The sequence below is a fragment of the Limanda limanda genome, chromosome 21 (assembly GCF_963576545.1).
Source record: "Limanda limanda chromosome 21, fLimLim1.1, whole genome shotgun sequence".
In the NCBI taxonomy this organism is placed as follows: Eukaryota; Metazoa; Chordata; class Actinopteri; order Pleuronectiformes; family Pleuronectidae; genus Limanda; species Limanda limanda.
Window position 1 is genome coordinate 3,773,400 of NC_083656.1, and position 20,311 is coordinate 3,793,710.

Consider the following 20,311-nt stretch of genomic DNA (forward strand, 5'->3'; position numbering starts at 1 on the left):
CACTGCTGACCTCCAGACTTCGGTCACCGTGGCCCGGTCCCTGCGGTGGGCACCGGGCCTCCTCTCTGCAGAGTGCACGCTCCCAGCCCCTGCTGAGCGACCTTCCAGCCCCCCCCCGAGCCCCCCGAGCCCTGGAGGTCCTCAGCAGAAAGGTCCCCGGGCAACAGAGGGAGGCACCCAGATATTCTTTGCTTCAGTTTAAATATGGCTAATACATTTAAAATCACTTAAGAGCGACAGAATTCATACTGGATGGACGTCGGTGCAGGGAAAGTTTCCCATTCGAGTCACCTGTCATCCTAAACTCTAATATTTGATAAAAACAGGTATCAGAGTCCAATAAAATCACTTTGTTTCTTTTGCTGCATTATTAAATTAGGATGAAATCAATAAAACATTTGTGTTTGAACGCATTATGACCTCCCTCGCTTGGAAGCAGATCTCCCAAAGGCTGGTTTCCATATGGCTCCACACGCTCAGTCTGCCGTGAGGTAATCCATCTGCTCTGACGAAGCCGTAAAACGTCCTTTCACCGTTTAATCTTCACATTTCAAAACTACTGATTACGTCCAAAAGGGCCTTTTCGATGCAGCTCACATGCCACCGAGGGGGATTCTCCTGGTTCGGGTTCTTATTCACACTTACTCTTTTAAGAAAATCGTGTGCTGGGATGGAACCGCAGGGACACGGGCCTCTGAGGGGCGTGCAGCTCAGAACTAGCAGAAAACTGGTGGGTCGATTAAAAACAATCCCGACGCTAAAAGAAACTTCGAAACCTCACTTTTCATAAAAAGTTATGTTCTGTGAAGTCATGTATGAAATTTGCAGCGATGCAAACCCGTCATTACTGGTTTGAAAATGTCTTTCACAGTGGTCACGTCTTCGGTGGTCATTCTTTCCATGACGACCGACCGGTGAATCCCCCGAGACACAACTCCCCGACCAGATCGTTATCACCGCCACGACCCGGGACTCCTGTTTGTTGTTTGTATTCGTCCACCGATCGGTTTCTTCCTTGAGTGGGAATCGAATGCGTGGATACTCCAGGCTAAGTCCGTCACAAGTGTCCCACCCTCCTCTTTCACTCTCTATCTCTTTCCCTCCTCCGTCGGCCCTCCTGTCCCGCGGCTGCTCGCCCCGCAGCCCATCACAATGACAATGGTGTGGATGTTAGTTGTGTTGCCTTTGGGCCGCCGGAGCACACAACCCCTGCATGCCTGGCCCGGCCACCGCCGCACTTTACGGCTTTATTGTGTCCCCTTTTATGTTCTCCCCTGTTGGGGTGGGCGGACAACAATTTGGAAAATTCACTGTATATATCTGTGTGTGTGTGTCTGTGTGTGAGTTTGTGTGTGTGTGTGCACGGTGTATCCGGATCAATTAGTCAGGGCACAACCCCTAAAAATCAATATGTCAACATGTGAGTGTCCTGAGGAGCAGCCGTCCGCTCACCTCCAGCCGCTGATACATTCTCCTTTTTGTGTTTTTGTGTAATCACGCAAAGGAAACAAGTTGAGTAACAAGCCGACTCTACCTTTTTCTCATGTGTCCCTCCCTATACCTCCCTCTCCCGTTCCCCTCCCTCCCTCTTTTTTCACTCTTTCCTTTCTTTTCCACATTACCAGGGGGTGGCGTGTGATTGACAGATGGGAACGAATAATAATTTTTTTTTTTTCGTAACCTAAGGCCATCTCCTGTGATTGGCTTGCCAGCTGACATCTCCAAAAAAAAACTCATTCTCCCCCACCTCCCCCCCCCTCCTCCTCCTCCTCCTCCTCCTCCACCCCACTCCGCACCCTTCTCTCCGACACCCACCCCCCCCCCCCCCCTTTAATATTGGGCCTGTGGATGAGGCATCCTGAGGGAGAAAAAAGTAGAGAGAGAGAGAGAGAAAAAGATATCTACCTTAGGGAAGAACCTCAGAGAGAGGGAGGGAAGGAGAGGACGGGTAGGAGCGTGTGTGCATGTGTGTGAGAGACACTTATTCTCTTAACTACTGGGAGACAGACACACTTTCCTGGCCCGACTCAAAAGAAGGGGGGAAAACAGGAGGAAGATTTTTTTTTTTTTTTTTTTTTTTGCAAATATCATTTTAATTTTCCCCTCATTCAACAATCAAGCTGCCCTAAAGCTCCTCTTCCTGGAAAACTCTTCTTCTTCTTCTTCACTGCCTACTGGAAGTTCTATGCATTGATCCATTTGCCCTCCTCACACACACTTGCAAAGGCTTACCTCATGGATTTGTATCTGATTGGATATTTGATGTGTGTGTGGTTGTCCAGCTCGCGGGTGCTTGGAGGCTATCCCATCTGGTGGTGAGTACAAATCCACAGTTTCAGCATCAAACCAACTATGGCCACATAAAGAGAGAGACTTTTCTTTTTTTTGATTTGGTCAAATGATCATTTCTGAGAGGGCAGAATGTGCACTTTCAGTTGACTGCGTGGAAAAATGTTCTCCGGCCCATTCCCAAAAAATCTTAACCTCAAATACTAGTGTAACGGAAAAGGCTCGCCGTGCTTTTCCCCTCCACACTCATGTCCATTTATCACATTGGAGCGTGTTGTGATGCACGGAGGCAGAATTTTTTTAGTTGGGGAGCCGTTAAATTACCAAAGATGTTGAGTTATTTTTCTGAATTTAAGGAGAAGAACTTGTTAGCGAGCGGTTGCCATGTTGATATGAATTGAAAGCAGCCCAGCGAGGGGCTGCGGAGCGTTTCCACACAACAGTGCGGGTCAGTCGGATCATTCGTTATTACATAAATCTTTGCTCGAGCACAGCGAACAGAACTGATGCTGCTCGTGAAAAAGCCTCAGAACAGAATCCCTTCTCCTCCACCATCATCAATTTCTTCCTTGAAACACGAGCATATCATTTTGTGAGTTCCTCAGGAAGTACAACAATAATGACTTCTATGATCAGGGTCAATTTTGGTTTTGTTTGCTGTTGTGCGTCAGCGTCCTACACACAGGCCGCCGGCCCCCCCGAAACATGACGTGCGTTGATGTGAATTGTTGTTTTTTTCATTTGTCAGCTTTTCTTATTTTTTTCGGTGCTCGTGCTTTCAACGCACATTTTTTTAAGCGCGCTGACAAAGTTGCACACAGTTAAAAAAAAGAAACAATATTTGCATTCTTGCCACGGGGCATCAGCTGTAATTAAATCAATCCATTAGAAAAAAAGAGAAACAGTTGAGCATATCATCTTGCTTCTCAATTGTACCACAGCCACCCCCCCCACCCCCACCCCTCCACTACGGATTTGTCAGGAGACAATATGTGTAGGTGCCGCAGGGTTTCATTCTTTGTTAAATTATCCCAGATCGCTTTTGGCCCCCAACAACTGAAATTTAGAGGTTTATCTCATTACATATTCAGCTACATTCAGCTGACCTCATAGCTCCTGGTCTCCTTTTGTAACATAAAGCTTCAATTTTGGTGATATTTGCGTGGGCGTATGACAAAGCTCTTTTGGCTCACGACACAATACTTGTCAGAGCTACTGCACTTTTATTTGCCCGACCAGCATACGGTCCCAGCGCGCTGCTGTCCAAACCACTAGCATCTTCTGGTTTCATTTACAGAGCAGGCAGCTGCCAAGCACACAGGCCACAGGGTTGAAGTGTAAATGGCAAAGAGGACTTTACACCGAGTCCTGGCTTCAGCGAGAAGCATCAGACACCGGTGACAAAGAGCCTGGCTTCTCTCCGGCTGTGAATTACCTGCAGCTGCTTTGTTTAACCAGCTTACATGACACTGGTATAATGTTCGAACCCTTAACAAAGCGCACCAACCTTTGATTTGGGTAACACATATTTTTTTAATGCAGGCCGGCGTACGGGGGGTGGTGGGGTGGTGGTGGGGGGAGATGAAAAGCCGAGCCGTAGCTCCAGGTGACTGGGCAGGTGCTGACGAATGAGTGTCAAGCAGCGCTGTCAGTGGCATCAGCCCTCCGGTGCTGAACGTGTCCAAAGAGGAGACGAAATGAGGTGGTGTGTCAAACAAGAGGGTGCCGAGTTTCAGACTCCTCTCGGCTTCTGTCTCAGGGGCGAGGACTTGGCCATAAATTCTCCAGCCACGGTGGGACGGGTTGGAGGGGAAGAGGAGTTCTCACTGCTGTATGCCTGGCAGCCTTGCTTTTACAAGACGGGGTGTTGAAAACAAAACAGAGCATAAATAACTCCGGTGATATGCACATATGCATGCATGCGGACGGGGTGCAGCAGGGAGAAGAGGGAACAGCAGGCAAGTGAGGTGGGTTTGGAGAGGTGAGCCGGGCAGTCAATTGCCTTTTTGAAATGCAAGAATGTTGGAGAAGAAGTGGTTTTGCAGCAAAAACGGGCGAAATCTAAGTTTGGGAAGATTTACGACGGCAGAGTGACGACCTCTTAATCCACACGTCTCACAGCGTCTCTCTCCAATCATGTAACGACGCCTGACCTGACAAATAACTCTGCTCTTTGACTTTTTGCATGTTTAATATCAAAACGTAGGAGCCTGATGTGCCAAAGTTGTTAATAAGAGTCTCTATTGTACCACTGCTGCTATTGTGTTGAGTCAGTGTGTCTTAACCTATCAACATCATATTTGCAGAACAGCTCAAAGTGCAGCGTGAGCCAGCACAGTGTTTGTGTTCTTGCATAAACAGCAGTGGATGTAAGTGCGTGATGACAGTCACTTTCAACAAGGAATTACTTCAGCTGAACGCCGTCCAACGCCAGCCACCGAGCACCAGCGCCGATTATCGGTTTAACTCTGTCATATCACACCGCGAAGCCACCAGATCTTCCAATCCAATAACTGTTATTCTCCTAATCTTGCACTATCATCGCCGTAGCTACAGATGCATTGAGAGAGCAGAGACACCGTGAACTTTGTGTTAATCTTTCTGGAGCTGGTCGGGATTTGAAGTCGTCTCATGCAGATACAGTTTGCAGTTACTTGGGATGCACAGTGTTGGGGGGTGTAGAACAAAACAGGGAACAAAGGGAGGAAGAAGAAATGATGCGATTGAATTTATAAATGTCTCAACTTATTAAATAACGGTCAGCGTGAACGTTGCTGTTCCTGAAATCATCACGATCAAGATTTCTTGGTTCTGCTTCACTTCCACTGCAGGTGAAACGTCGAAATCAAGTCTGACAATCTGAAATGTGCAATGATGAAAGTAATGCAAGTCATAAAGGGCTCATGATCAATCACAAATGAAGTAAAACTGTATCATCAGGACAAAGACAATGTACTGAGGGATATATTTGAAGTATTACACGTATAAGCCTTGTGTGAAAACAAATTCCGGACACGATTAAGGCTTTTCACATCCTCTAATTAAATTTTGGGAGCATGCATTGGCTTAAACTCAGCTTCCTGACTAATATTGTGTTTGCTCTACTTGTGGAAGTTTTGGGAACCTCACTAATATCAGTCGTACCTCTCGAAAAGATCTCGAGTAAAGCCTTTCCAGATCAACCTGAGCGGCTTAAAGAGGCTCTAGAGTCCATCTCCGGGTCTCAGGAATGTCATTATCTGACTGTGACACCCCCCACCCCCCCACCACCACCTCCACCATCACCACCGCCACCAATCCTCCATCCAGTCGTCAACCCCGACCACTGGAGAGGGTTCACTTAATGATTCTTAATGCGAGAAAATCCTCCTTCTGCCGACCGGTGTGAAAAGATCAGCGATGTTCGGGGTATTATTCCCGACGGTGCGAAGGAAGGTGGAGAAAAGAGCAGGAAAAGTCCAGAAGAATCTCATTCATAAGAAACGTCAGGGTTCCATTCTGAAAGGCTGAGGGCCGCTGTCGCCGCTGCAGAGCCGGGGTCAAAGGCAAATGTGGACTAAAGCCCGAGAGAAATGTCTACACCAGGAGCGAATATGAAGAAATGTGTATTTACCAGTTGTCTGTGTGAGGAATGTTTGAAAATCACTTGAGCCCAGGAGCAGGTGCAGCTTCATTGCCGTAGCATCACTGAGGAAAATATTGTTTAAGAAGTTGAACAGGAAAACTTTGATTTCAAAGAATCACAATAAATATCTAGAATTGGCACATTTCTCAGCTTCAGATTGGAGGTATACTTTAATTGTTATGGTTAAGCAGCTGAAAAAAGCCTTTACCCGAATAAAAGCACATTTAAATCCATCACGTCCAGATTGTTATTCGAATCTGCAGGAAGTTCCACACACTCATGAACACCAGGCCTCTGAAATATCTCATATTTCATAAAGATTCACATGTAATTCTCCGGGACTTTAACGGAAATAAAACAAACTTCCAATGTTAAAGGAAGTGAACCTAAACAAAACATAGGTAACAACAATCCCCTTGAATTCAATCAAGTTGCACCAAAGTACATACTCATCGATATCAGTTCCTTCTATCTGTCTGTTTTATTTCATCAAGTTCCATGAATTATTCCCAGGAAAATTGGTGAAAATGTAAAAAAAAAAAAAAAAATTACACCCTATCTGGCAACGTCAAAGCAAAAAAAAAAAGAAGCTTGATCAACAGGTTTTACTGGATCTGCACCTAAATTTAATGGTTTCTTTCTTGTCTCATTGTTCCACCAAGATTCATGGAAATCTGCGTAACAAACAAACAAACAAACAAACAAACAAATAAACAAACATCTCCTTGGCAAATGTAATAATACACCAGTTGTGTTTCCAGTTATCTGCCACATCTTTACACCAGTGTGTCGTCTGTGATCGTGCACGTGAGACGACATTATCCAGTCAAACCCGAGCGAGGTGAGAGGTTCAAAGGAGAGTGGTATTTCAAAGCAGCGAGGGCGAGTCCTAATCTCCAGCCACCATCAAAGGACATGCAAAACGCTCGTGTAGGAAATGACCGAGTCCTGCAGCGCACGGCTATTAGGTGCACTAAAACACAGGCCAGGACGGTTCCTCAAAGGGAGAACGGCCACGGCCCCGGGCAAAGGGATCATTAGGGGACACACACACACAAACAGACACACACACACGCACACCATATTTAAAGTCTTCATTACCTGGCTGATCTCACCTGTATGGCTTGTTACAGAGGTTCATTATCAGCAGTTTCTCTGACACTCACGGTCGGTGACAGAGATGATCACACCTGTGCAGCCTGGGTTCGACCCTGGGGTCAAACTAAGCACTGGAACCTGCAGCGTGGACAGGAAGAGAGGACGATCACTCAATGTCTGGGATCCAGTTTAATATTGTCACGGACAAAGATGTTCAGAAAGTTTCTCTGGAATCACGCGACTTCATCTAAATGTGATTAATGAAGACGCGGGGAGACAAGAATGTCAATCAGCTCATTCCGACGCCAAACACACGGAAAGTCACTAGATCCAGATTCTTATTTGGATCTGCACCAAACAAGCAACCATTTTCTTTACCATACCTGAATTATTATCTGAGGAATCAACTGAAGTGTTGCAAAATGCCCAGTATAAATAAATCCTGTACCCACACCAGAATTTTACAGAAATCGGTTAATTCGTTTTTGCCTAATCCTGCTCACAAACAAACAAATGCAGAGGATTTGGGCTGTTGTGATAATTTGCCAGGTTATGTGATTGGGAATCTAATAATAAAAAAGAAATATAATAATAAATGTATAATAAGATCTGACCTGAAGTTTGATGCCAGTTTTCGTACAGTTAAGCCTGGATCAAATAAAGTATTGACATGAAACCACATAGCTCTTTGCATAGGTGAAAATGTAAAATGTAAAAGTAAAAATATACATGACTATTCGATTAGTAAAGGCGGGAACCTGCAGATGAGAGGTTAATGAGTTCATAAACCAGCTCTGCCTCTGTAACGTCTATCAGCCGGGAAGCTGCGCTAACGGGTTCGAAAAGTCAACATCAGTTTTTTTTGTTTTTTTTATTACTTCTGTCGAAGATTCCAGTCGTAGATTCCAGACAATCCATTACGAGTTATGATTTGCATAGGATGCATAACTGCAGAGAATTCCAGCAGCGGTGCCAACAAGCCGCCACTAATGAGCAGTGTCAGGGACAATGTGCTGTTTGAGTTGTGCTTCATTCAGTCCCTCACGACTCCCATTCAAACAAGCTCTGTCCTTCAAACAGCTCCGACTCCGCTGCGTCCACCTCAGGCAGCCGACACCGAGCTCCCGTCTGACGTGCAGCCGTCAGTGCCGAGCTCCTGCTCCTCCCTGACAGGCAGGTTTACAAGTTTATACCTTGTTCGGTTTCCCTCGTCGCGTCTCCACATTTGTGACTGCAGGGCCTCCTTGTCCCAACTCCACACTCCCTGCCGCAGTCTGCAGAGGGAAGCGAGAGGAGGGAAAAGAACAGGTTGAAACATTTTTCTGGGGTCCTGTCATTTTTTATCTGATCAGCCAGGAGCTGTTGGACCACAAATCAAAAGTGTGCCAAAGAGAAGACAACAAAAAAACACAGGCAGCAGCTTTTGCATTCCAGGTTCCACCAGGAAAAGTCCCATCCTCGGGCCTTGCTTGGCCCACTTACTCTCTTTCGAGTGTCTTCATCTCCCAGCAGCCTCTGTTGTCGGATCCACAAATGAGATTCTGACGCCGGTGTTTTCAGTCTCTGACTTCACTCCTCGTTTAGCGGCGCGATGCCCTGCAGGCGAATCTGACAAGTTGAGCTGAGGCATGAACATATAGAGGTAAATTAGAGGTAGATTAAAGTTTAATGCAAACAGTATTTCCAGTCTCCTACTGCAGTGACAGAACCCACTTGGTACGCAGCGCTCAGGGCGCTAACTCAGCACAAGCTAACGTTATTGATTTCTCTGTAATGAAATAAGTGGAACTTGTTTGGACACGGGTTGGAACACGTGTAAAGGCAAAATCCTTTCTAACTCCTCGTTGACTCAGTTTATCTGTATCAAACATTTATAAATAACATAAATTACCTTAATTTACTAATTGCTCTTTATAATTGACAATGAAGTTGAATGTTTTCTAATCTAAACTTGCTCTTTGCTTATGAAATGAAAGACAGGAGACAAAAGAAGAAGAATTAGAATCCAACCCTGGAAAAAACAATCCTGGAAATTTACAAACTGGGAAAGTGATCCAAAATGAAACCATCAGAATCCCACCCTAATTGTGGCCCTCCACGTACGAGGTGGAGTTTAACACATCATCCGCCGCAGTCGACCTGACGGCAAACGCCCGGAGAGCGTCTCAGCGTGTGATTAAACGAAATTTGGAAAAAATTATATCATCATGTGTAACAGTTTTCAGCATGTTACAGAACAAAGGCCGTTAAAATGATTGCACAGGATGGGCATTAGGAAAAATGCACCCACCCTTTTCCTCTCATGAGTGATAACGTGGTTGGAAGTGAGAACTTAACAAGTAGCAACTCAACCCTTGTTTCACTGTGATGATTATGAATATAAACGACTGATGATGTGTTTAACTACAGCTCGTACATGAAGGGCCACCGTGAGGGTTCGATTCCGATAGTTTCATTTAACGTTGCTTTCTAAGTTCATCAAAAACTGTTTCAACGAACAAAACCAATATGATAGTTGGATTTATTGAATAAGCAAACAAGCTTATATGGCTACAAGCTATTGTTTCTACAAGCTTTGCAGATTACACACAAAATATGAGGTTAACCCTGAAAAATGATATAATTGGATGTAGTCTTCATCATTTTACATTTACTACTATGTCACTTGGTTTCTAGATTCTTCTTATTCTTCAAAAAATTGTGAATAGGCTAACGATATCTGAATAAATATGGAAACTGAAAGCAACATATCTACACGCTTGTTTTGGTGTCGATTATTGCACCGAGGTTTGACCCAGGACCCAAAAACAAACGTGAGGATTCTTATCAAAGTCAAGTTCACCACAGAGAATTTGAGTTTGTGTATAGGAGCAACATCTCATCATGACGAACATCCTGAAGATCTCTCAGTTCTTTGATACCTGAACGAACCCTGGTCTTGAACTTCAGGCTGTTTCTGAACAGGCCACCAGGCTAAAGGCCGTGGGGTCACATGTCACGTTCTGCTCAACAGGTTCAGAGGTTCACCTGGCACCTCTCGTGCCTCTGGACATGAGAGGCTGTCACACAAAGAAAAGCTCATCTGTGCACAGACATGTGCTACGTGCTGACCCCTGTAATGCAGACCTCCCACAAGAGCAGCTGCAACACATTTCTGACTCTACGAGATTCCTTGACTCACCCGTTGACTCAAGTTCGCTCAGAGACAAAACAACAACAAGATGCAGCTTTTCTAAGCAGCAGACTGAAGAGGTGGTTTCACTGCACCGGGAGCGGTCGGGGGCAAAAGTTTGTGTTGACAGTGTCTTGATTGTGTGAATTTCCACCCTTCAGCAAGGTGTGTGGTGGAATCCCTTTGTTTCCTCCGCCTCATTTTTCTGCGGTTGCCAGCAGCCCATCATACTTTCAAATCTGCGCAGTTTAGAAACCGAGAAAAACCCCAACCGAGCCGTAAAACCCCTCCAGGCCAGTAGAGGCCCCATTCGGACCTGCCCGGGCATGCACCTGCCAAGCCCTGCAGATCGCTGCTGCTCTGCTGCTCGTCTCGGCCCTGCAGCGGATTCCCCCGGCATTCTGCCTCTGCGGAGGTCTCTGCTGCTCCCTCGCTCGGTCGAGACACGTCGCTTGTGGCTTCCGAGAAGTGAGGCGAAGCAGGCAGGATCAGCGTGGCACACATGTGGTCTGCATGCATGAGTCTGCGTGTGTGTGTCTGTTTGCACGACACGCCTCACAGCCCCCGAGGGTTAAGACTCTCATTAGCACCTCGCCAAAAAGATATCCCTTTCATCTCGTCTGTCCGTACGGATCAAGTGATGCTCATCCTTTGCAAACAAAGACGAATAGGCTGGCAGATCCACGGGCTGGAGTCTAAACATGCTACGGCCACCGCAAAGTCCCGTGCGGTCGGCTAATTGATTCCATCAGAAATCCTGGATTCACCGGCCAAGGGAATTATATCTCAGCAGTGTAGCTTGACTGACTGAAACCTAAAACATACCACAGGGAGGCACAGGGCTCTAAATGCAAAGATATATGATTCTAACAAGAGATATTGAACTGATGTTATGGGGGAAAACACCAAGTCCCAGTTCTGTGCACGGCATGGTTCCGCTGTGGTCCCGTCTCACGACTCAGACTTTAATGGGCAGTAACCAAACCAGCAGACAGTGTAATTAAGGTCCTTAGTCACTCAGTCACCAGACAGAGTGAAGTCAGCAACACTGGAACTCAGTGATGTCGATGGGGTATCGGCAGATGAGCTAATGTGGCCGCACTCGCTCGGGTAAACTCGAGACAAGAACCCGAACGGAGATTGATGAGGTCGATCAAAGGACCGAGTCTGCAGGCGAACATCCAACTTGGCAAAACGGCATTTTCAGTTTCAGCTATGAAGTCGTGGGACGTATCTTTATTCATGCACACGAGTGTTTCTGCTAGTTTCACTGCTCCGTCTGAAACTCACGAGCTGTTTGTTGTGTATCAGCGTCAGTCATCAAGTGACTCACGCCGATTATGTGATCATCATATATCCATAAGACCAGCTGGAGAAGCTAAAAACCAGCCCAGCCTCACGTCTCCGTGCGTAAGCTCCCCTTGATCAGACCTTGATCCCCGAGAGCCGGCTGCAACAATGCTCACCTGAGATCAAATACAGTGAGCGGGGGGGGGGGGGGGGGGGGAGGAGAGGGTCTGGTGGGACGTGAGGGAGGGGGAGGGGGGGGCAGGGTTTTGGTGGCGGCCATGAGTAGAAAGCAAAAGTGCACAAGAGCCGTGAACCTATCTGAGGGGGGATTTTTTTTTCCACCGTGACTTCAATGGCTTAACTTTTGTGTCGGGTGGGGCACGGCGCTGCACTCATCTGTCAGAGTCAGTGGCTGCTGTGATTGGGTTGCGCCCCGCGGGGGTCCTGAGGTCATCCCGAGTGGCGCTCTGATCTGATCTGTGTCAATTGTTCCTCCGTGGTCGTCTCACGGCTTCCAGCGCCACGCTGTCCGCCAAAGTGCTGGAGCGTCTGCGCTGGCGACGAGCTTCTCCCATCGCTGTGAATTGGCAGCACATCTCCACGTCGACTGAAGGAACACGGAGAATTCTCAGAAATATATAAACAAGAAATCTGAGTCCGACTTCCTACAGCTAACGTATGATCTGCAGGAAGAAACCAAAGTTTTGTTCAAGCTTGTCATCACAAAAAGCGTGTTAAAACATGGGCCACGGCAAACATCTCTTCTCCCTCTCTTTTATTTAATAGAAACCAATTAAAATTAATTACTTGAATGAAACTATAATGGTTTCTGGCATCTCAAGATGATCTGTCTGGTGGTGGTGATGAATCCTTGCTCTGGCACATCAGCACGGGCCTTCTGGTGAGACATGCATCTTTAGATATCGTGTTTTTGTCCGTCACCAGCTCAGCTCCTTTCTTGGAACATCAACTCCAGAAAAGCAGATTATTGATGGTGCAGGTGTTCTCGTAAATTAGAAATTGTACAAAGGGGCTTTTTCTAAACTAAGCAGACAGGTTCTTGTGTGTTATCTGTCAGATCTGCAGGTCTGTGTATGCTAACAAGTGCTTTGAAAAGTCAGAGCTAATAGCTTGTATCCCTGCCCTGAAGTGGGCCTGTTAGCCTCCTCCTCCTCCTCCTCCTCCTCCTCCTCCTCCTCCTCCGCTGCTGCTGCTGCTGCTGGAAAAAAAGAGACAAAATAAACAGCAGCTCCTGGTATAAATTACATTAAGCAGATAAGTCAATAAAACACTCCAGTATGAATGAGTGTATTGTCACAGAGCTCTGCTTACAGTAAAACCTGAGATTAAGGCAGAAGCGGTCCCTCTCGTGGAGGAGCTTCTCTTTCCCGGAGGCCTCAGGTCACCACCACCACCACCGTCGCTGTTGTGGGGTTGAGTTCAGGCCACGGGCTTGTACTGTGAGGCGGGCGGTTTAAATTCCCACGTTCTTTAAACTCCTGAATGTCCCAGGGCTGATAAAACACATACACAGTCCTTATGTCGAAACCTTTCATTCCTCATCCCTTAGAAAGTTTACAGAAGAACATGAAAACTACAAATCCGACGACAGATTCAATGCCAACCCAGAATGGATTTCCATCAGACTTAACGGTTCTCTCCCTCTCTGCGCAGGTCCCTGGCCCTCGGGCAGCAGTACTCCTCTCTGGGCTCCCAACCCATCCTGTGCGGCTCCATCCCCGGCCTGGTGCCCAAGCAGCTGCGCTTCTGCCGCAACTACATCGAGATCATGCCCAGCGTGGCGGAAGGTGTGAAGCTGGGGATCCAGGAGTGCCAGCACCAGTTCAGAGGCCGGCGATGGAACTGCACCACCATCAAGGACAACCTCGCCATCTTTGGCCCGGTGCTAGATAAAGGTAGATTTCTTTCCTGTGCAAGTAGTAGCTGTATTTTGCAGGGATGCATCTATAACTGGATTATGTGCCAAACAACACCCAGCTGTAAAAATGTGAGGCTGTATAGCTGCGGCTTTTGCAAGCTGTTACAAAACAGCAGCGTTTACCTGTTTTCCAGCCTGAGGCTCATCACTGCTTGTTCTCTGGGCTTTTGCTGACTAGCTGGAGCAATTAGAATAATATACACCGTTCCTGGCTGCATCGAGAAATAAGCGCAGCTACAAGCACTGACACATTATCCAACCTCCATCCACTTCAGTTTCCCATTTGTCTGCAGAGTCAGAGGCTTATTTTCGGGTTTTTTCCCGAGCGTGTTTACACTCTCATACATGAAAGAGGGTCACCGAGGTAAATCCATCAGCAGAGCCCGACAAGTGCAGGTGATATACTGGAGACATCCATCACACGCTTCACACTCCGAATACTAATCGTGCTTTAAGCGTCCAAGTAAACCTGACAGCAGGGAAACAGTGGGTGCAGGTGTCCCGCTTCATTCACACTCGCTAATTATGAAGCTAGAAGTTTGTGTGTTTGTGAGGCTGCTGATTGGAAATGAATTACCCTGAGTGTCAGAGGGGAAAGGATCTGGGCAGGAACGGGCAGCGTGAGCAGTCCAAGCTCCTCAGTCAAATAAAAGGGAGAGGGGAGGCCAAATGAGATTACAGGCAATAGAAAAGGGCTGGGGGGGCTCCGCTCAACCCCTACTGTGCATGAAGACCAGTGCTCGCCTCACACAGTCCAGCTCCCACGGACGCCCCATTCACACGCCCTTTTGACTCTGTCATGAAAACAGGCTGAAAGGGGATCTCTCCCAACCTAGCCTGGGTGTGCACTTCGGGACAGGGAAGGGAAGGAAGCAAGGAGGCGCAGGAAAAGGAAGCAGAGATGAAGGGGACGAAGGATGGAAGTGTTTCGACGTTAGAGAGGAGAGCGCTACCAGCCGCGGGCACCGGGCGCTGCGTGTCGGGCCATGGCGGTGCAGTTGGTGGACGCCGGGAGGAAACGGTGGGGGGGGGGGGGAGCTGAGGTCCTGCGGTGGGTGGTGGTGTATGGGATTTCAGCTCAGGGTGTCGGTGGAGAGGGGAGAGGGGAGGGAGTTAGGGAGTTTGGGGAATGCCAGCTCCGGGCAGAGCGAGTCGCTGGGCCCTTTGTGCGGATAATACAGTGTGACACAAGGGAAACAAAGGCGGATTGATGGGCCCAGCAGGTAGCAGGAGCTGCGCTAGCCTTGGCGAGCAGCCAGGGCTCCCGGGGCCCCGGGCTCACAGGCCCGTGTTGCTGAGGGCCCGGCCAGGCTTGCCAGGGCGAGCGGGGGTGCCCAACCTGAGGACTGGGGGTCATCCAATCACGGACGGGTTCACTGGGGATTTAGAAACTGAAACTGCATCTTTTTGCTGGGAATGAATCAGAATCAGAATCAGAATCAGAAGTATTTTATTGCCAAGTACGTTTACACATACAAGGAATTTGCTCTGGTTAATGGTGCAAACAATGAACATAGAAACATAGAAACATAAAAACGCAATAAATACAACATGCATAGGACAGCAATAAAAAATAGGAAACCAGTATATATTTACTCACTGTATACTACTTGTTTACTCACTTTTTACCAATATTTATACAAAGTCACAGTTATTTTGACATAAACATTTCTGAATAAAAATATATAAAAGATATAAGATATACAAAGTGGAGTAAACAAGTGTAATGCTAAATGCAAAACAGTGAACAGTGTCAGATTGCAATATGCAATGTAATGCAGTATAATATAATATGATTTGATATAATGTGTTAATTTAACACATCCTGGAGTGGGGGTGGAATAAAAGTCTGAGTGAACAGTGAAAATAAATGTATAGAGGCTCTGGATATGTCAACACATGCCCGAAGTTTGTGTTTTTAAAAATGCTACCAGACATAAAGAATGTGTGATTTATGGGTTTGCAGCATCTGCGTTACATTTTCTCAATAAAACACCACATCAGACGATCCCTCTTCTACATGCACACACTCTCACGTCAGACAGATTCAAGATTCACTACACAATACTGACCCTCGTGGGATCGTAGCAGCTCAACAGGCAAAAACACGGAGCATGAAAAGTGTGTTTTTGTTGTGCCGTCTCGTTGAGGACGGGAAAATATGAGTAGCCTCCAACCAAACACTGGTAAACTGTATCTGTGGCTTCTGTGGCAGCGGAGCAGCACAGGAATTTCTGGCTTTAGTCGCCGTTGTGGTCTGGGAAACACAAATTGAATTCTCCGGGTCGTGTTCATACAAATTTAAGAACTCCGACGATGACGCAACTGTGCACATCAGGAGCCGAGGCCACTCGATGCTCTTGAGAAGTCGAGCCGCCGCTTAAGGCCACCTCGTCCCCCTACCTGTGTGTGTGTGTGTGTCTGTGTGTGTGTGTGTGTGTGTGTGTGTGTAACAGAGCTAGTAGAATGTAACGGGTGAGCCACGGTAAGTGTGCTGTGATTGTGAAACAATGGTGTCTGGTTACATAATAAGCTGTTGCCTTCAAAGGAGGCGTAACTCCATCCCTCGGTGTTGAAAAAGAAGCGGCGCTGACACACCGCTCGGTTTCACCAGCAGGCCTTGGGCCCTTGGGTGGAGGGGTGGGGGGAGGAAAGGTAGGACGGGGAGTGTGGGGGGGGGGGGGGGTGACAACATTCCTGAAACACTATCCAGATGCAAAGCAGCGCACCTCAGGGATGACAGGAGGTCACTGAGATCCCACTGAGCGTTCGGCCGTCCTGACACGACCACAAAGGGCCGATGATGTCACTGCAGGGACTCGGCTCCTCGGCTCCTCGGCTCCTTCACTTCCTCATCACCGCTGAGGATCCTGTGGAAAGAGAGTGTGAACCGTGTTTTCTTATTGTTAGATCAATATGAGAGGTTGGGGGTTAGAGGAATGCCTTGCTAGGTATGTAAATGTCGCTTCTGAAAGATGAAGTGTTGTGTTGAAAGACGTTTGCCTGGAGGGATCCTGGCTCCGTGGAACATGTCGTCCGTGTCGAACAAAAGCCTGACTCTGTCTCCCTGTCTGTCCCCCTCAGCCACCAGGGAGTCAGCGTTTGTGCACGCCATCGCCTCGGCCGGCGTGGCCTTCGCCGTGACCCGCTCCTGCGCCGAGGGCACGTCCACCATGTGCGGCTGCGACTCCCACCACAAGGGCCCCCCCGGCGAGGGCTGGAAGTGGGGCGGCTGCAGCGAGGACGCGGAGTTTGGGGTCCTGGTTTCCCGAGAGTTCGCCGACGCCAGAGAGAACCGCCCTGATGCTCGCTCGGCAATGAACCGGCACAACAACGAGGCCGGACGCACGGTAAACACACACATGTGACGGACTGTTCATATCCTGTTTCCATATTCTGCTCATATTCAGGCTCATAACTCTAATTTGGGTTATTACTCGAAAAGGTTTTCATGCTGTTATGTTCTGAAAACACATGACTCTACTCATTCTGTCCACTGCTGCTGCTCCTCTCTTCAGCCTCTGTCTGAAACACTTGGTTTTCGCTCCTGTCTCTTTAAGAACCCCCCCCCACCTTCTGATAAAACCCAGTCCGCTCTGATTGGTCAACTGCCCCTCTCAGCCTCCGCCCTCTCTTTACCTGCCTCTGTCAGCCATCGATGCATCTAGCTACTGAGGAGGCGTAGTTAGTAGAAGAAGAAGAAGAAGAAGAGGAAGAAAAAGAAGAAGAAGTAGAAGAAGAAGAAGAAGAAGAAGAAGAAGAAGAAGAAGAAGAAGAAGAAGAAGAAGAAGAAGAAGAAGAAGAAGAAGAAGAAGCAGCTCCAGTAAATGGCGGTAATGCCATAGACATATATAAGGCTAGATGTCTCGGCCAATGGAGTCGAACGTCACCACATGGCGGCCATCTTGCTGCAGGCGGCTCGCTCACCCATAACTTTGTGTTGTAGTGGTGCGTACTTTTTAAATAACCATAACTTGCTCAATTTTCAACCGATTTTTAAACTGTTTGGTTTGTTATAAACGTCAGAGATGAAGTTATGACACTGCATAAATGATTAAATTGTTTAGAAAAATAACATAATTATTTATAAGTATGCAGTGTCATAGCTACGTTTATAACAAACCAAACAGTTTAAAAATCAGTTGAAAATTGAGCAAGTTATGGTTATTTAAAAAGTACGCACCACTACAACACAATGTTATGGGTGAGCGAGCCGCCTGCAGCAAGATGGCCGCCATGTGGTGACGTTCGACTCTGTTGGCCGGCAACGCGGCCGAGACATCTAGTGTTTATATATGATATCTATGGGTAATGCACCTTAACGTTGGTGGCCTTCCGCCAATAAACCAAACAAAGAAGAAGAAAGAAGAACATTCATATGTGATTGTCTAAGATCATTTGCAGTATTTTCCGATGACAAGCGTCCACTTTTCTGGAAAGAGCTTCCCAGAAGGAGAAGGTCCACATACGTTTGGTCCAGATAGTGAACATGTTGAATATCACAGGAGCAAACAGATCTGAGAGCAGAGGTGTAATGTTCACAAGATTCACTGAGTATCTGTTACTGACTCTGCAGGAGAAACGCAGGTTGTGTTGTTGTGTCAGACGACCTCAGCACAATGTGCGTTAATGCGTAACTGCAGAAGGTGAAAACTGAAAGTGCAGCAAACTCAAGTTTCTCAGAGACGGAGTGAATTCCTCCAGGAAACTTTATCGCTTAGGATTTTATAATTGTTCATGTGACGAGTCGGGATTTGGTTTTTCGACTCGTCCGCACATTTCTGAGCTTCCACCTGAAAATGAGCACTTGACTTTGAATGACTGTTTAATTGCTCATCACGGTAACACACCCTCATTGCTGCCGTGCACCCCCCCCCACACACACACCTCGCCTTTCATGCCTTGCATCCCAATGAAATAAAAAAAGCCCCTGACAGTCAAATATCCCGAGTTTGAGGAGAGAGGAGGAGAAGAAGAGAGGGGTGGGGGGGGGGCGGGGGGGGTTGGGGAGAAAAGAAGAAGGAAATCAGCCCGGACTTAAAACATCAGTGGCTGCTGTCACCACCGGGAGAAGCTAGAATCCCCGGCTGCGGGCCGAGGGGCAAACGGAGGGACCACACGGCAACAAGTCGAGTCTTTGATGAGCGCACACAGGAGCAGTCAGAGAGCAGAGGAGTGTCAGGAGCCGGGTCTCCACCTGGCCCTCTCACGCTCCTCTGCTCAGCCCCCCCCGAGGGCCCCTGGGACCTGATGTAGGCATGACAGGCTCAGTGTGATGTCACCAGTATATCCACCTCCCCCCTCCACCCCCCTCCTCCTAACCCAGAGGTGCCACAGCCACCTGCCTTCCGCCGCAGCCGAGGGGAATTCTGCAGCTAAATATAGCCGCAGAAATTAAAGCACAACACAATCACAACACAAAGGTAGAAGTGGGGCCCGAGGCAGCACAGTCACGGAGTGAGCCAGTGACTTCAGAGGGAATGAGGCGCTCTGTTCTCCACAGCTGCACCGCACTTCACTGAACTGCAGCCGGTGGCGTATTGTTATTCTTGGCCGACTCCGAGTCTTTAGTGGTTTTGCTCGTCTGCATTATTGAATTTCCTGTTAAATTACTAACCGTCGGATTCCATCAGAGCTGAGGTGGCGACTGTCACACGAGCAATGAGTCACTTCTCAGATTAACACTCTGAGGATGAGCTCATTTTGAAGGAAAGATTCTTTCAGCTTGTTGCTTTGATTGATTTCGTTCCTGTGGAAATTGTTAATAAAAGTCCACAGATCCAAGACTCCACCGGTAGAAGATCCTTAGAAAAGTTTAAATATTCATGACCTTGCCTCATGTTTTGGAATCTGCTGCCGCGACTCCGAGCTGATGGAGCTGCCACTCACAGCCGAGGGACCTTTTGATCTCAAGCGTTGCTCAAGGGCATCAGGAAATAAAAGTTATTCAAAGGTTTAAAATGTTGAACGCTCGCCAGATCCATAAATAGCTGCGTTTGGTTTTTTAATCAAGAGAGACGTGATGTTTCTTCACTGTTTCTTTCCTCTTCTGTGTTATAACGTTTTTATTTGTGAATGTGAAAGTTCTGCAGAGTTGGAAAGACCGATACTTACACATCCTTTGTGATGTCACAATACCCCATATTTGCATAATGCACGTCGGAGGTGGTTGACCAATCACGACAGATTGGACCAGCTGGCCAATCAGGGGGCCTTAAAGAGACAGGAGAGAAAATCTAGTGTTTCAGACAGAGGCTGAAAGGAGGAGCTGCAGCAATTGACAATTAACAACACTGATTTAAAGGATCAACTTGAATATCGTGCAGCGTCCGGTTCTCTTTAGATAGATGCTATAATTTAAAATGAACTTGATGACGTTTTCCTACAAGTTGAACCTAAACGTGTCCTCTGTCCTCAGACCATCCTGGACCACATGCACCTGCGCTGCAAATGCCACGGCCTGTCGGGAAGCTGCGAGGTGAAGACGTGCTGGTGGGCGCAGCCGGACTTCCGCATGCTGGGCGACTACCTGAAGGACAAGTACGACAGCGCCTCGGAGATGGTGGTGGAGAAGCACCGGGAGTCGCGCGGCTGGGTGGAGACGCTGCGGGTCAAGTACGCCTTCTTCAAGCATCCCACCGAGCGCGACCTGGTCTACTACGAGGGCTCGCCCAACTTCTGCGAGCCCAACACGGAGACGGGCTCGTTCGGGACCCGCGACCGGGTGTGCAACGTGTCGTCCCACGGCATCGAGGGCTGCGACCTGCTGTGCTGCGGCCGCGGACACAACACCCGGACTGAGAAACGCAAGGAGAAGTGCCACTGCATCTTCCACTGGTGCTGCTACGTCAGCTGCCAGGAGTGCGTGCGCGTGTACGACGTGCACACGTGCAAGTGA

The 20,311-nt window shown here is 47.8% G+C and overlaps 1 protein-coding gene across 1 annotated transcript; it reads left to right on the top strand.

The window, feature by feature from the left end:
- Window positions 1-2,235: 2,235 nt before the first annotated feature.
- wnt3 (wingless-type MMTV integration site family, member 3) lies at window positions 2,236-20,311 on the top strand. Its single transcript, XM_061095004.1, has 4 exons — window positions 2,236-2,315; window positions 13,149-13,390; window positions 16,498-16,763; window positions 19,832-20,311. The coding sequence occupies exons 1-4, from the start codon at window positions 2,236-2,238 to the stop codon at window positions 20,309-20,311; spliced, it is 1,068 nt and encodes a 355-aa protein (XP_060950987.1).

Coding starts and splice junctions, on each gene's coding strand:
- wnt3 (XM_061095004.1), top strand. CDS start 2,236: ATGGATTTGTATCTGATTGGATATTTGATGTGTGTGTGGTTGTCCAGC. Junction 2,316..13,148: donor GGAGGCTATCCCATCTGGTG/GTGAGTACAAAT, acceptor CTCTCTGCGCAG/GTCCCTGGCCCTCGGGCAGC. Junction 13,391..16,497: donor TGGCCCGGTGCTAGATAAAG/GTAGATTTCTTT, acceptor TGTCCCCCTCAG/CCACCAGGGAGTCAGCGTTT.